The sequence below is a fragment of the Microtus oregoni genome, unplaced genomic scaffold, assembly GCF_018167655.1.
Source record: "Microtus oregoni isolate MIOR12 unplaced genomic scaffold, Mior012 000006F_ref0000085, whole genome shotgun sequence".
Taxonomy (NCBI): domain Eukaryota; kingdom Metazoa; phylum Chordata; class Mammalia; order Rodentia; family Cricetidae; genus Microtus; species Microtus oregoni.
Window position 1 is genome coordinate 41717879 of NW_024543065.1, and position 17748 is coordinate 41735626.

The following is a 17748-nucleotide window of genomic DNA, read 5'->3' on the forward strand; positions in this document are numbered from 1 at the left end:
CTATGCCGCCAGAGAAGGGAGGGAGGGAGGGAGACAGGGGGTGGGGGGGATCTGGATGTAAGCTGAATGGGATAGGAAGAGAGAGGAGGTATGGGCAGTATAGCCCCTGTAGGATGGCCAGGAAGGGTGCGCGGGCTGAGGTATGTTCCCAGCTGCCGCAGCACTCACTCACCACAATGATGTTTCACTCAGTGCCCAGATCGAAACTCCGTGCTGCTTGGTTAGTTCGCGAACAAAGGGCCCACCCTGCTCGCTGTGGGCAGGCTATGGGAACAAAGGAGCTCCCGGCCACCCCTTTGTCCTCCTAGTTCGGGTTCGGTCCCAGCACCCTAGCAGGGTGAGCAGGGAGGCGCTATGCCGCTGAAGAAGGGAGGGAGGGAGGGAGACAGGGGGTGGGGGGATCTGGATGTATCTGAATGGGATAGGAAGAGAGGAGGTATGGGCAGTATAGTCCCTGTAGGATGGCCAGGAAGTGTGGGCTGGCCGAGCGGTATCCATGTTTGAATTGGATAACAAAATGTCGTCCATGTAATGGTATACTATAGATTTGGGAAATTTCTTGCGTATTATTTGCAATGGTTGGTTCACAAAATATTGGCACAGGGAGGGGCTATTTAACATACCCTGGGGGAGGAAGGTACAGTGGCACCTCCTCGAAGGTTGAGAATTGTTATAAGTAGGCACTGTGAAGGCAAATTTTTCTCTATCTTCTTTTTGCAAAGGTATAGTGAAAAAACAATCCTTTAAATCAATAATTATGAGAGGCCATCCTTTTGGTAATAAAGGGGACAAAGGAATTCCAGATTGCAGAGGGCCCATAGGTTGAATAACCTTGTTGATGGCCCTGAGATCTGTTACCATTCTCCATTTACCTGATTTTTTCTTAACCACAAATACAGGAGAATTCCATGGGCTGGTAGATTGTTCTATATGTCCAGCATCTAATTGTTCCTGTACCAGCTGTTCTAAAGCCTGTAACTTTTCCTCAGCTAAAGGCCATTGCTTTGTCCATATTGGTTTCTCAGTCAACCATTTTAGAGGCTGTTGTTATCTCTGAAGGGACATCAATTGCTTGTTCTTGTACAGCCTGAATGTCCAGTTTCCTCCGTTTGTAATATCTTTTAATATTATTCTCAGAAATATAGGCTCTAGAAGTAGCAGGAATGTTAATTTCGGTATTCCATTGTTGTAATAGGTCTAGACCCCATAAATTCATTGCGATATTGGCTACATATGGCCGTAATTTTCCTATTTGTCCCTCTGGCCCTATACATTCAACCCATCTCGTGCTCTGCCTTACTTGAGATATGGTTCCATTTCCCAGGAGCTGAGCATTTACATTCTGAAGAGACCAATACAGATGCCAAGATTCTGGGGTAATGATACTTACATCAGCATCTGTGTCCAGCAGGCCAGTAATAAAAATGCCATTTACACACACTCTCAGTTTAGGTCTTTAATCATTTATCGAAGTTTGCCAAAACACACGTAACTTATCTTTCTGATCATTATTGCTTGTAACAGTAGGCATGGGGCTTCCTAATTGTTCTGACGAGGCACGTTCTCTGCAGAAACTGGAAATGCCTGAACCATGTTTGCCATGGGAGCCTGTGAGGCCCCCCCTCTCACATTTCCCTTCTGTATCAGGTTGCCTTGTCTATCTCTTGTAGACCTGCATTCATTCGTCCAATGCCTGCCTTTTCTACATCTTCTACATAAACCTGAAGGCTGAGTCCTCCTATTACTGTTATTTCTATAAGATGCATTATTATTATTATTATTATTATTATTATTATTTCTGAAAGATGCATTATTATTATTTCTGAAAATCCATTTTCTACAATTCCTTTTCATATGACCCATTTTGCCACAATTAAAACATTTGGTCTTCTGGTGTCTCCTTTTACCATTGGAAATTGCTTCTTCTACCCATGCTTCAGAGCCATAATCAAATGTATCAACATTGAGTGTATGCAAGACCCATTCTTCCAAGGGTGCTGATCTGAGCTTTAAAGGGCGCAAAATCTTTTTGCATTCCACATTTGCATTTTCATAAGCCAAAGATTAAATCATTATACGTCTTACTTTTGGGTCAGATATCCCTATTTGTACAGCCTTAGTTAATCTTTGTAAAAACTCACTAAAGGGTTCTCTCTGACCCTGTTTAATTGTGACAAATGATTCCAGTCTCTGTCCTGGGTCTTGTACTCTGTCCCAAGTCCTTAAGGCTGCTGTAGTACACATGGAGAGTGTGTTTTCATCCAAATTAGCTTGTTCCTGAGGGTCGGAAAAGAGCCCTTCATCTAGAATTTTATCTAGGGAAATGTCAATTCCCTTCGCTTTTTTCTGCTGTTCTAAGAGTCTAGCCTGTTGCCTGAATAAGCATTTCCATTTCAATTGTGGTCCACTCTCAAGTACCGCACAGCTCAGCTGGAGCCAGTCTGAGGGGGTTGCTCTGCTTGTCGTTGCCCAAGTTCTTAGCATCTCTTTAACAAAAGAGGCTTGCATCCCAAAAGTCATGACAGCCTGTTTTATTTCCTTGAGATCATTCCATGTATCCTCCTTGATGACCCTAGGGTTCTTGGAACCAATCACCTTCTCTGTTGTTATTACTGGAAAGGCAGGTAGAATTGTAGGTAGAGCTTTGTGGAAATTGTCCCAGAGAGATTTACCCACAGATGTAATTAAAATTTGCCTTTCTACCCTTTGCTCTTCTTCATCAGAATTTAGAAATTCCTCAATCTTTTCAATTCTATTCACCATTGCCTTCTGCAATGTCTGAATCTCCTGTCCAGAATTATGCTCCAAAGCCTTCATTGAGGATTTTAAAGTATGAAGTTTGTCCGTTAGAGATACCATCTCTTCTTTAAACATAATTTTTATGGCATAAACCGTGCCTTCTTGTATTGACAATCTTTCCTTCAATCTGTCATAAGCTTTAGACAAAATCCAATTGTCACATTCAGCAGTTTTGATTCTCTCAGTTAATGTTTCATTTCCTACAGAAAGGGAGTGAAGCTTACGATCCAAATCAGCTGTTCCCTCTTCCATAGTAATGAATTTCTCCTTAATATCAGCCACTAATGTTTCAGTTCCTACAGAAACGGACTGAAGCTTACGATCCAAATCAGCTGTTCCCTCTTCCATAGTAATGAATTTCTCCTTAACATCAGCCTGGAGAACTTCAAACTGATTCTTGACATGATTGTTGTCATTCTCAATTGTTTTTAAGCATTCAGTCTCTGCCTTAAGAATCCTGGATTCGTCTCGTAAAGACTTTATCATATTTCTATTATCAAACCATTTAGTGCCAATGAAAACTATGAGTCCCAGAAGGATCCATAGATATGGGGTGATAGACACCTCTTGTAAAATCTCCCACATGGTACAATTAAAAAAAACTGTTAAGTTCTTGAACAGTAATGTGTTCAGACATTTTATTTATAAAAGAAAATTTTTTTACCTGCAATGACCAATTCCTGCCAGTGGTGGTCTCTGTGTTTTTGGAGCCTGTCCTAGAACTAGCTCTTGTAGACCAGGCTGGCCTCGAACTCACAGAGATCCGCATGTCTCTGCCTCCCAAGTGCTGGGATTAAAGGCGTATGCTGCCACCGCCTGGCCAAGTCACTTTGTATCAGACCAAATCTGCCGCTGTGGAAGCTTTTGTTGCAAAACTGCAGGTACTTGAGTTTCTGCTAATTCAGGCAGTGGGGTTACACTCCAAACTTAGCCAAAGCAGGCAGGGAGGGGTTAATTGCTCTGGCGAACAGGCAGGGCAGAATGGGCCTGTGTGGTAGAGTGTGTCTCGGACTTGTCACTGGGGCCCGAGTCACGAACTAAAAAATAGCACCCAGGAGGGTGCTTTGTTAGCTAGCCGGCTACCTGCTTCAGTCAGGGGCAAAATAGCCTGACGTTGGATGCCAAAATTTAACGGCGTAAACGAATGCAGATTGTAAAAATATATATACAGCTTTAATGGCGAAATAGACTTACAGAACCACCATTCCAGAGGAGACCAGGAAAGCAGAAGGGACGGCTAGGAGCACGTTTGCCAAATTTATAGGCAAACATTAGCCTGAGGCGAACAAGCCCCCCAAGGGGCGGGACTTATCCCTACAAATCATGAACTTATGAATATGGTGAAAATGACACTGATATTAGACAATCAGGATGGTGCTGAGGCTCAGAGTTGAGATGCCAATAACACTAATTTGGAATAGACATTTATAATTGAACAGGCATTAAATTAATTTCAGCCTTTACAAAAACCAGAAGGATTCTGAACAATAAAAAAAGGAACACAAAAGAAGAGAGAATGCTGAGAGTTTGTTCCTATGTTAGTCATGTATGTTGGTAAGAAAAGAGCAATCAATCTTTGAGGGATTATTTTTTCACTATCATGGATTATTTAGCAGAATAGAATCAAATGAAGCCATGAGTATACCCCGTTTCTTTCTCTATTTTCACGCATGTCTTCTCCATGTTCATGCAGGAGAAATAAAGGGTCATGTGCTCAGTATGTCCCTTCTCTTCTCCATGATCCCAGCAGCATCAGCCTGCATCTTTCTTTGTTATAGAACACTGCTCTCCACCATGGAAATATTCTGGTCCTATTGAAGTCTCTGTAGCTATTCCTACACACAAGTGACCTGTAGAACATTGGTCCCATCAGTATTCTTTCTTGGTGTTGAGGCTCCTAAGGTCACCCCCTTTCCATCAGAACTATAGGCAGTAAAAAGTTGCAAGCACTTTTTTAAGTGGCATAGCCATTGAGATGTTTCCAATATTTCTGGGCATAGCAGAGCACACTGTTCTCAACAGTTGGGTGTGAGACTGGTTGTTGATTCAAGTCTGGTTTACAGAGAGAGTTCCAGTACAGCCAGTGATCACAGTAAGACCCTGTCTAAACATTCAAATAAACAAAAACAAAACACAAAAATCCCAACATTGATGACAAGCTTCTACAGAGTCAAAATGTAACTCATTGTTTCACCAGCTAGATTTGTATGGAGTCTTGTCTTTGTTTCTGTTACCATTGTTCCATATGACCTGTGTAAACATTGTTCTTGTATCCTTAGGAAACATTGATACAACATCCCAAAGCATCTTACAGACACGTTAGAAAACTGACCATGAGATTGGTCTGTATGACGGAGTAAAGGAGAACCAAGAGCTAAGAGAAAAAGAACAAGCACCATATCCCTCAAGTGAAGGTGCTAGGTCTGGAAACCAGCAGGCTTATTCTGTGTTAAGTCCTGGTCTGTGATGACTGAGAGCATTTATCCAGATGGAGATGGTTACAGTGGAGATGTTCTGCAGGAAGAGACCACAGTCAGACTTGGGTTTGTAATACTCGTATTCGGAATGCTGAGGAAGAAGAAGGAGAAATCTGAGACCTGGATGAGGTTTAAGAAGTTCTGTCCCCGAAACAAAAACAAAAACTAAAGAACCACAGAGAGATAGAAGCCACAAAACTTTAGCCCAACCCATCATAGCCCAGGAAGAAAAGAGTCAGGCAGTAAGTTAGAACAGTTCCTCTTTCAGGGGCTGCCAGTATGACAACCTAATGACTGGAACCAGAAACCAGTTTGCATAGGCCACACATTTTGTGTTTGTGTGTTTGGAAAGGAGATCATCTATCTGCAAACTTGTGTCAACTGGAAGATGCCATGACCCCATTTCTTATAGTGCTACTGTTTCTTGGTGAGATACCACCTGGGGAGGGAGAAATATTCTCTGAGAGGGAATCCACCTCGCAATCATGATTTGTGCAATTGGGATGTCTCAGCAGCTCCAGAAGGCACTGGGAAATGGAGGTCCTGCTCATGTTTCATTGTAAACACTCTCTTCCAGGACAGAGCCTGAACCTCTGGAACCCAGCATCAGCAGGTAAGTTTCTTCCCAGCAATACTAGTTTGGACATACTTATTGGGGATCAAAGGGCACTCATGAGCAGAGCAGATGGAGAACAGCAGGTATTGCATGATGTTGGGGATCCGTGAAAGGTTCTGGGTCAGAAAGCTTGTATTAAAGGGGGAGTTCTGGGGAACCAATTGTCAATTTCTTTCAGGGGTCCTCTCTAAACCTACACTGAGAGCAGTGCCAGGAAATGTGGTAGCCACTGGGAACCAGGTGACATTCTTCTGTGAAGGGCCCTCAGAGGCCAAAGAATATCGTCTCTACAAAGTAGGAAGTCAAGACTACCTGAAACCAACAGCCCTTCTAGAAACTGAGAATAAGGCCAAGTTTTCTATCTCTTTGGTTAAATGGAACAATGCAGGCCAATATTGGTGTTCTTATACAAGTACCAATGGCTCATTAGAAAACAGTGACATCGTGGAGCTGGTGGTGACAGGTAACAGAACCCTCCCTCAGCCCCTGGATTTGCCTTAAGGGGGCTCCTTTCTCAAATATGAGAAGTGGGGAACAATGTTTCTCATGAAAGTTCACCTAACAGGCTTTCTCTGCTCTCCTAGGAGTTTACCCCAGCAATGTCGCTCTGTCAGCCATTCCCAGCCCTGTGGTGACTTCAGGGGGCGAGTTACCCTTCAGTGTGAGTCACAAGAGCAGTATAATATGTTCATTCTAATGAAGGATGGTGAGAAGTTCTCGAGTCCTGAACCCTCACAGAACATATACTCTGACATATTTGGAGCCACGTTCTTGGTGGATCCGGTGACCCCCAACAAGAGGTGGATGTTCACATGCTATGGTTATTCCTTGAGCAGCCCTCAGATGTGGTCAGTGCCCAGTAACCAACTGGAGCTCCTGGTATCAGGTAAGGAAGTGCAGTACGTTCTTTTCAGTATAATTGCAACTGAAACAGGGTCCCTGGAAAATACCTGATTTGTGCTGGGTGATTGACAACCAGGGCTACTGGACTCAGTGTCACAGAATTTCTGATACATCTGGTCTTGAAGTGTAGAAACCATGGATGATACTATAGTGAAATCTAAGATTCATGTAAATGTATGGTCTTAATGTGTACCTCTGATATTGAAGGTCAGGTTATGTGTCAGGGGCAATTGTGACTTTCTCTGTGACATTTTAGTGACAGATGTACCTACTTTCTTCCTACTTCTTTGCAGGTTCCCTTCACAAGCCCACCATATTTGCTGAGCCAGGCTCTGTGATCACCTCAGGGAGTTATGTTACCATCTGGTGTAAGGCAACACTACCTACACTAATCTATGTGATATATAAAGAGGGAAGCCCAGATCCTTCGGACCAAAAGAACCAAATAGCCTACAATCATATTGCAAAACTCACCATTTCATCTATGACAGAATTGAATGCAGGAAGATATCACTGCTACTCATACACCTCTGCTGGATGGACAGAATGCAGTAACACCTTAGAGCTGGTGGTGACAGGTAAGAGAAACTCAAATATCTTTTCCCCAGAAGTCACTCTCCTGAAACACTGCTAAGCACTATTTCCCATAGAAGGAAAGCCGTTGGCGGCAATTTAGACTGTGTGGTCTACTTTTTTTTTCCGTGTGTATTTCTTTTAGGAGTCTACAACAAACCCATACTGTTGCCACTGCAAGACCCTGTTGTGACTGTAGGAATGACTGTGACGCTCTCTTGTACCTCAAATCATTCATACAACTGGTTCATTTTAAACAAGGATGATCAGAAGTTCTTGCACAGTGAGCGTTCACAAGATAAAGACACTGGGCCATTTTTTGCCAAGTTCCAAGTGACACTAGTGGCATTCAGCCAAAGGTGGAGGTTCAGATGCTATGGCTCTTACAGAAGTAATCCTCAGGTGTGGTCAGAAGGGAGTGACCTTTTGGAACTTCTGCTCTCAGGTGAGGGCACCTCGGGGTCTCTGTAGAATCATATTCTACTAGACACAGGATTCCAATTTAGATCATGGTATGTCATGTGTTTGAGGATTCAGGGTTCCTGATTCAGTTGACACAGTATGCAGACCATGAGAGTCACTGTATAGAAAATGAGGGGAGAGCATAATAGGAATGGAACCTGGGACGGTCAGGAGAATGATGTGTCTTCCCATGACATCATTGGTTCTTTTTCTATTTAGGAGTAAAGTTCAAGATCAGGAGCAAGTTTGATCTTTACTCTGAAACTGTTTGATTGACCCCACATCCCTCTCTTCTACTTCCTTGTAGGAAAACTTAAGAAACCCACTTTGAGGGCTGAGCCGGGATCTGTGATTGCCTTAGGGAATAGTGTGACCATCTCGTGTGAGGGGACAAAGGGAGAACAACCAATGTATTTCCTCTATAAAGAAGGAAGCCCAGCACCCTGGGACAGTCAAACTCCAAAAGATCCTAGTAACAAGGCCATGTTCTCAATAGCATCCATGGAACAGCATCATGCAGGAAAATATCGCTGTTACTCTTACAAGTCTGCTGGCTGGACAGAGCACAGTGATACCCTGGAGCTGGTGGTGACAGGTGAGAGGTCACTAAGTGTCACAATCTTTGCCTCTGTCCTCAGGAAATAATCTTCCATAGGTGTGCTTCCTCAGCTTTTCTGCTGGAGACATTATGGGCTGTCTTTCATTAAACACTCTGCCTCTTCCTCTCCTAGGTGTTCACCATGGTAAACCTACTCTGTCAGCTTTGCCCAGCCCTGTGGTTACCTCAGGTGGGAACATGACCCTTAAGTGTGTCTCATCTAAAAAATATGATTGGTTCATTTTGACTGGGGCAGATCAAAATTTCTCCAGGTCCCAAAAGGCACAGTTTATACTCACTGGACAGTCCCTAGCTCTGTTTCCTGAGATCACTGTGGCATCCAGCAAGAGTGGGCCCTTCAGATGTTATGGATATTATACAAATACCTCACATGTGTGGTCAGAGGCCAGTGACCCTTTGGAGATACATGTCTCAGGTAAGGAAGTCTCATTTACTCAACTGTTTGGCACCAGAAACCCTTTCTATAACTGTTAACTAAGAATCATAATCTTTGTCTTTTAGGAGTCCACAACAACCCATACTGTTGACACCGTAAAACCGTGTTGTAAACTTAGGAGTGTAAATTGCATGGTTCCATGTAAACTTATTCATATGCCTCTATAATATTATTTTGTTATGTTCACATACATTTATATTTGCAGAAATCGATACAATTTTATATGGTTTTGTATATATATTATGTAACTTACTAATATATGAGTGTTCCATTTAAATCATTTCTACCTTTTCCATTCTTCCTCTCACTCTTTCTGTGTTTTTCAAACCCTTATAAAATTTATGTTTGCCCCTGATTTTTAATTGTTATTGTTTTAGAAAACACACACACGAACACATAAATGCACATCATACAGCCTAGCTTGAGATTCTTTTTATTCTTACGTTTTCTAGCCTTGTCTCCAAATGGTTTTATCTGAAGACCTCACAGATTCACCATGTAGTTTGTCTCCACTTCCTGTTGTCCACTAGTTGCCATCTGATTTTTTTTAGTTTGATCTGATTCCAGGACATACAGAGGAGGAAGACACTATAGAATCTAGGTGGTCATTATTCTGGTCTTCTTTAGGCAACTGTACTTTTGAAATTTCATGGGTTTAGCTTTCTTCTCTTGCCTTGAAGTCTCTATTGTGTAGCAGGAATCTTGTTTCTCTGGCTGTTGTAACCTTTCTACTTCTCCTCCTCAGTATTCTTTATATTTTATATACACAATTTGTGTTGTAGGAGTACCCATTTGGACTGGGCAACCAAGCCATCTTATTTCTGTTTTGACCAGTTGTGAATTTTTATAATCATCCTCATCTGTAGAAAAATATGCATTTTTGATGAGGTCACAGAGCTAAACTTACCTGTGGATATAAGGATAAGCACTTAGAATGAAGTCAGAAATCACATTGGTTTAGGAACATGGAAGTATTGCTTTCTAATCTAGAGTCCATAACCTCTCCAGACACAGGTATAAGTAATATATTTTACTTCCATGTTGGTGTCCTATTCTTTGATGATTTAGCTTACCTACTAATGAGAACATATCTACTTCATGGACATTGTGAGCACAACTTTATGTTGTTGTGGTTGAACTCTTTGTGCTACTAATGATGTGATGATTAGAGAATGAGATGTTAAACTTCATGGGAACTGGGTGACTTGAGTTCAGGAGGAGAACCCAGACTGTCATTATTTCATGCAACTCATATTCATGGGACCCCGATGACAAGACATTGTCTGCATCTTTGGATCTCAGCCGGTGAATGAGTGAAAACCAATTTCCAGGGAAATTAGCTTCCAGCGTTCTTTACTACAGAAGAGCCTCTTTATTTTAAACTGGGAGGGTGTAATTTTTCATCTTAGCTTTCTGAAAAACAATACTCTTGATTCCAAAGAAGAACTTTGGCCACAAGTAATGAACTCAGAGCATAGTCAGACTGAAGTAATCAAGCAAAAGCCCAGGAGAAAGCCTGCTATAGCCGAGAAATGGTTTGTCCCAGATCTTCATTATAGCTGTCATGAGTATAATAAGCATATCTGGGAAATAAAAATTCACAGTTTTAAAAAGAATCAGTTCTCTTCAGCACTTCACACACTGATCATGTCTTTGTTTCTCAGGAGTGCCTGAGACCACCAGCCAACCACAAAACATGTCAGAAGCCACAATAGGTGGGTCAGGAAAATTCTGGTTTGGGCATGGACACCGAAGGTCAAATTGTATACACAGGAGGGAGCTACTCAGAGTGAAAATACAATTACATTCTGGTGGCTTTGTTTGTTCCTTCACCTGTTTGTCCACAATCTCCAGTCTCACAGCCTCAAGATCACACAGTGGAGAACATCATTCGGATGGGCGTTTCTGGTTTGATTCTCACAGTACTTGGGATTGTGCTGTTTGGGACTTGCCCCAGCCAGAGAAGACCTTGATTGCATCCAAGAAGTGAAGATGAGAGATGGCCACAGGCTTACATCATTACTATCTGAAACATTAATTTGTTAATCTTTAGTGTTTTTTACAAAAAATTTAATGTTTAAAATGGGTATCACTTATGAGAAACGATCCAGGAATCACATGTGTTTTGGATGCAGGAAAGGATCAAAATGTTGGGTTGGAGAGTTCTTCCATCACCACATTAAGGCTCGTACCCTCTCCCTTACTGTGGACTTTGAAGAATTTTTCCTTTGACTCTTTTTTAGAGGGGAACTTATTGTCCCTTTAGTGAGGTTTGGTCCTGATTTTTATATATCTTCTGCTTTCCCCAGTTTCTTGTTATACTTTACTTTATTATAAATCATCATATTCCCTATTAGGAACATCTGCCTTGATGTAAATTTTTACTACTATGAATATAGAATTTGATTCAATAAGAACAACAAAAAATTAATGGACACAATTCATATTCCCATATTCTAAGCTAACCAAATATAAATGATGCTCCCAAATTCTGTACTCTCACTAAGGTATCCTATTACCCACACTCATTGTGAGTTTTCTGCTAATTTATAAAAACATTGCTGTCTAGTGTTTAAAGGAACTATTGGTGATGTAGTTTCAAAAATATTCTCTTAATAAAGGCCTTCTCTATTACATTTGCTGATTGATATGTATAATCCTTTGAATGGATACCTTGATGTCCCAGTTTATTCCTGTATTCCAAGGTCAGTTAGTTTCATAATGTGAGCAACAAGGAGCAGTGAAAACCGCAGACATGGCCCCCTTACCCTCTTTGATGTTTCTGTGTGAGGAGGAAGAATACCACCAAATGCTGATAAATTTTTGCATTCTCACAATAAAAGATATTTGTTTAGTTCTCAATTAATTATTTGAAATATTTGAGATCCATGAGAGGAGACGCTTGTCTTAGGCATCCCAGCTGTTTTGTTAAGGTCAGTTGTGTACACTCCATTTTTACAATCCCTTGTTCTCATTAATTGTATGAAAACTTCAGTATGTACTTGGGACTCTGAAGATGCAGAGACCAAGAGAGATAAAACTAAGACACTGTCAAGAGGGATATGGTAAGCATGAGGACTTAAAATAATCAAGTCAGCACAGAGGTATAGAGATCCTGGTCAGACCATCATGGCTCCTGAACTTGCAATATGTTTCTTATGCATTATCTTCATTAAGGTGATTGATGTGGAAAGTCACATTTTAACTATGATAGGAAATATTTTTGGGACAAGGAGATACTGGTGTGTATAAAATGAAGATGTGAACTCAGCACCAGCATGTATTCATTCATCCTTCTCTGCTTCTTGTATGTGGATATAAAGCTTCTAGCTGCTTTAAGGTTCTGTTGACTTGGTATCTCTTTTAATCAACTGTACCCTGGAGCTGTGAGCTGCATAAGCATTTTCTGCATTAAGCTGCTTCCACTTCCTACTTATGTATTTTATCACAGTAGCAGGAAATGTAACACAGAGAGAGAGATTCCTGACTGCCTCATTTAACAATACTTGCATGTTGACCACTCAGGGTTATGCCTGTTTTCTACAGGCAACCACACTTACTATGAGCACATTCCTACACTGTGACATGTGTTCAGGCAATGGTATTTGACAGCACTACTCTTCTTCCCTCACCTTTCTTCTTTAGCATTCCCTGAACCATGAAAAGGGGTATACAGATGTGCTGATTAGATCAAAGCATTCCATGGCCACCCATTTTCCACACATTTACAAGCTACAAGTTTGTACTATCAATCTATTATTGACAATTGCAAACACAGATGTTTGACTAACACTGAGCTGAGTACTAATCCCTTCATTTAAACATAACTAATGCAGTATGACACCATGTGAATTAAGCAAAAATAAGAGTAGCAGATTCTACACAAGCGTGTATAATGCTTCCTGCTGTGGATTTTTGACCCAGTATTATAGTACAAGGCATAGATGCTATTCTGTTGAACATAATTCATATAACATAAGAAAAGAGTCATGTAGTACAATTAATAAAAACCTAGAGATATAAATTGGGGTCCAACCTGAACATCAGAAAATAAAAACAGCCAGCTACTGGCTCTTACCTCTACCTCAACCCAAAATGATGATCCTTCCTCTGGGAATCTCAGAATGAAATTGTGTGTAAGAGCTGTCCTCTGTTTTATATTCCTCCCTAGTTCTAGAATTAAAGGTGTGCACCATTACTGCATGCTTTGTATAGCAAACTAGTGTGGCTACTGGGAATAAAGGAGTGTGTCACCAAGCCTGGTCTATAAGGCTGGTCAGTATGGCTGTTTTACTCTCTGAACTTCAGGCAAGCTTTATTTATTAAACCACAAATGAGCCATCACTACACAGTCATGTCACTGCCGCACCAGTAGGCAGGTGGAGCCTTTCCAGGAGGTATTATAGGTCATAGTCTTCACAGATGATAGGATCATTGTTGACTTTCCTCCCTTGGCAGTCTACACAACACATTCTGGATTATAAATCTAGTGAAAATAGGAAACTTCCAGATAATTTTTCCAGTTTATTTCTTAATGATCTGCAATCAAAGTTCATGATATCTTCATTATTTGATGAGAAACCAAAATTGATGACAGTACTTTGTACCTTTTTTTGGTGTTTCTGTGTTCCCCTTGACTGACAATTTTGACTCTGAAATTCCTGATCCTGAAAGTTCTGTTTAATAACCAGTTGCTTCTGGGAATTATCCATCTATGCAATTATCCACAATTTCAACTCTTTTTAAATTTTATTTAAATTTTATATATGTAGATGATAAAATACCGTGTTTCTACAAAGCTTTTCAATTAAACCTTTGTTTTCTTAACCCACTCTATTGAGTTTTTCTCAAAGTCAAAATTGAAAGCCAGATTGTAAAAGTCGTCCAATTCACCAGACTGATAGATTCCTACAGCAACCCAGAAAGAAAGGGAATCGGCATAATCTTACCCTGTGGAAGGAGCAAGGAGTTTATGGTCTACTTGAGGTTGAATAGTTTTGTGTTATCCTTTTCTTAAATGGAAGCTTGAAACATTCGTCAAGTCAGCATAGCACCTGGAATCTTAAGATAGAATCTGCAGTGCACTAGAAAGAGCTGTGACCAGCAGATTAGGGATGAGGAAGAAGCATTCATGAGGTTTAGATGAAGAAGTTTGATAAGCAGAAGAAACCTTCTCTAGCAATGAGGAAGTCAGTGCAAGAAACTTACTGGAAAGTAAAGCACAAGCCAGACCATGAGATGGGTGAACTTCCTTCAGTAGGTCAGTTCTGTCTTGTCATCATTTCCAGATCTCCTTCTCCTATGATCTTCTGTCTTGTAATGGTCCTATTTACTCCTTAATCAACCCAGAAAGATTGTGGTCTTTAGTTCTTGTTTCCCCACTATTACTGCTATTAACTCTATAAAATCCTGTCCTGAGATATGTCCCTGCTGCTGTCTTCCAGTTTCTGTGCTAACTTTGAAAGGCTACTCTCTAACCTGTTGTCTACAGGTTACTCAGGGCACTCCAGAATTCTAGTGTTTGTGAACCATCACCCCTTCTGTGATTTAGTGATTCAGCTACCTTTTAGTTCTTTCTGTTTCTGTAACAACTCCCAACTTTGGTTTTCTCCTCACTTTAATCACTATAATCTATCATATGTTCCTTATCTAGCATGAACAGATGTTTGTTCATAGCTCCCAGGGAATAGTTTCATACGCTGGGCTTGCCTGTCAAGTTTCACATGCTGGCATATGTACATTTTGGTGTATGTACATTTTGGAGAGATCTTTAACGTCATGCCTAAATTGAGAACACTAAATACATATGAGTATTATCCTTCTAAGTTATTACTGTAACTCCCTGAGACCCCGATGACTTCTTTTTGGAATATATTGGAACACAATTCAATGTCTACAATACAGTTTTCTTTTCTGTACCTGGGCATTTCCTTTTAGCTCCTCCAATATTTAGTGGCTCAGAAAACAGCATCGTCATCATCAGAGGATGAGCAGGTGAAGTTACCTGATGCTGAACTTATATCTTCCAAAGTTATCAGCTAAGTTAACCAGGTTTCTTTATAATGATAGAGTGTTAATGGTCAAGTTATAGAAAAGAAAGTGAGCAGATACATATTTAAGGGAAAATAAAGCTTGAGATTGGCATTTTTGTTGGAAATCAGTAGATATTGAGATGGAGCTAATACTTTAGTTTACCTATATGAAGTGCTGGCTGTTCTTCTGCCAGGGGTGGGTACAGTGTGACTTTTAAACTGAAATTGTGTATTTGGACTTCCCTTTGGACTGTCATCTTACAAATATGACATGTAGAGGCTGATTATTTACTATGCTAGCTCTACCATACAATAGGCATGTCCCACTAGCTCTTATAACTTAAATTAACCCATATTTTTGTTAATTACATATTACCACAAGAATTTTAACTCTCTCCCATTATGTGTGTTCAACTCATTCTACCTCATGATGACATCTCCTGTATTCCTCAATTATTTTCTCTTCCTGTCTTTGCCTGGAAGTCCAACCTATCTTTCCTGCTGTTTGAGTTTCATTATTATACCCATCATAGCAATACATCTTCACACAGTGCACAAATGACCCACACCATTTCTCTAATTTGTCTAAAAAGGAAAGGTTTTCAACTCTAACAAAATAATATTATATATAATAAGAACACCTATCAAGGAAAAATTACATTCACAAAATCCAGTCTACTTGTATTTGAAAAATTTGGAGAAATTATTATCTTTCTTATCTTGACAAGTACAAAGTTTTATACCTAATCTGCCTTCTATTACAACTCATAAAAACATCTTTTGAGACTTAAAATATCTTCTTAGATAAACAACTTAAGTTTTTATGTTTTTTTAGACCTCAGTATGTTTTATTTTATTTATTTATTTAATTATTTGTTATAAATTTCTAACTTTTCTCTTCCTCCCATTTCCCTCCCACTCCCCACTTCCTCTCTCCCTTGCTCTCCAGTCCTAAGAGAAGTCAGGGTGCCCTGCCCCGTGGGAATTCCAAGCCCCCCTCCATCCAGGTCTAGGAAGGTGTGCATCCAAACAGACTAGGCTCCCAAAAAGCGAGTACATGCAGTAGAATCAAAATCTGGTGTCATTATCATTGGCTTCTCAGTCCGCCCTCATTGTCAGCCACATTCAAAGAGTTCAGTCTGATCACATCCTCATTCAGTGCCAGTCCAGCTGGCCTTGGTGAGCTCCCATGAGATCAGTTGCTCTGTCTCCGTGGTGGCCGTACCCTTCGCAGCCCTGACTTCCTTGATCATGTTCTCCTTCCTTCTGCTTTTCATATTGGCCTGGATAGCTCAGTCCAGTGCTAAAATCTGTGTCTCTGTCTCTATCTCCATCCATCGCCAGATGAAGGTTCTATGGTGATATGAAAGATACTCATCAGTATGGCTATGGGATAACGCCAGATCAGGCACACTCTTCTCTGCTGCCCATGGACCTAGTTGGGGAAATTCCCTTGGACACCTGAAAACCCATCTAGAGCCAAGTCTCTTGCCAACCCTAAAATGGTTTTTAGTTAAGATATTGTCTTTCCTATTCCCATATCTACCCTTCCTCCATCTCAACCATCCTATTCCCCCAAGATCTCTCCAGTCCTCCCTTTCTCCTTTATCTCTCTTCATCTCCTCTTCCCCAACCCTCCCCGAACCCCCTGCTTTCTACTCTTGCCCGGTGATCTTGTCTACTTCCATTATCTAGGAGGATAATGTTTTTCTTTGGGTTCACCTTCTTATTTAGAAATTGAAGAGGATACCAGAAAACTGGAAGGATCTCCCATGCTCTTGGATTGGAAGGAGCAACATAGTAAAAATGGCAATTCTACCAAAAGCAATCTATAGATTCAATGCAATCCCCATCAAAATCCCAACAAAATTCTTCACAAACCTTGAAAGAACAATAATCAACTTTATATGGAAAAACAAAAAACCCAGGATAGCCAAAACAATCCTATACAAAAAAAGTACTTCCGGAGGCGTTATCATCCTTGACTTTAAACTCTATTACAGAGCTACAGTAAAGAAAACAGCTTGGGCCGGGCGGTGGTGATGCATGCCTTTAATACCAGCACTCGGGAGGCAGGCAGAACTCTGTGAGTTCGAGACCATTCTGGTCAACAAGAGCTAGATCCAAAACCACAGAGAAACCCTGTCTCGAAAAACCAAAAACAAAAAAAACAAAAAAACAAACAAACAAACAAAAAAACAAAAACAACAACAACAACAAAAAAAAACAGCTTGGTATTGGCATAAAAACAAAGAAGTTGACTAACGGAATAGAATAGAAGACCTGGATATTAACCCACAGACCTATGAACACCTGATTTTTGACAGAGGAGCTAAAATTATACAATGGAATATAGAAAGCATCTTTTTCAAATTTTATTTTATTTTTTTAATTGAAAAAATTCCGTCCCCTCATCGCCTCCCATTTCCCTCTCCCTCCACCTACTCCTTTCTTCCTCCCTCTCAAGTATGAAGATCAGTCAGGGTGCCCTATCCTGTAGGAAGTCCAAGGTCCTCCCCCCTCCATCCAGGTCTAGGAAGGTGAGGATCCAAACCAGCTAGACTCCCACAAAGCCAGTTCATGCAGTAGGATCAAAACCCAGCGCCATTGTCCTTGCAGGGCTGGTTCAACATACGAAAATCTATCAATGTAATCCATCATATAAATAAACTGAAAGAAAAAAACCATATGATCATTTCATTAGATGCTGAAAAAGCTTTTGACAAAATTCAACATCCATTTATGTTAAAAGTCTTGGAGAGATTAGGGATACAAGGGTCATACCTAAATATAATAAAAACTATATACAGCAAGCCAACAGCTAACATCAA

At 40.6% G+C, this 17748-nt stretch overlaps 1 protein-coding gene across 1 annotated transcript; it reads left to right on the forward strand.

Annotated features, from left to right (window-relative positions):
* The first annotated feature begins 5985 nt into the window (after positions 1-5985).
* Positions 5986-10858, forward strand: LOC121449813 (leukocyte immunoglobulin-like receptor subfamily A member 6). Its single transcript, XM_041654485.1, has 8 exons — positions 5986-6355; positions 6477-6553; positions 6631-6778; positions 7089-7373; positions 7514-7813; positions 8138-8425; positions 8562-8864; positions 10740-10858. Exons 1-8 carry the CDS (start codon positions 5986-5988, stop codon positions 10856-10858), a joined length of 1890 nt encoding a protein of 629 aa, XP_041510419.1.
* The last annotated feature ends 6890 nt before the right edge of the window (positions 10859-17748 follow it).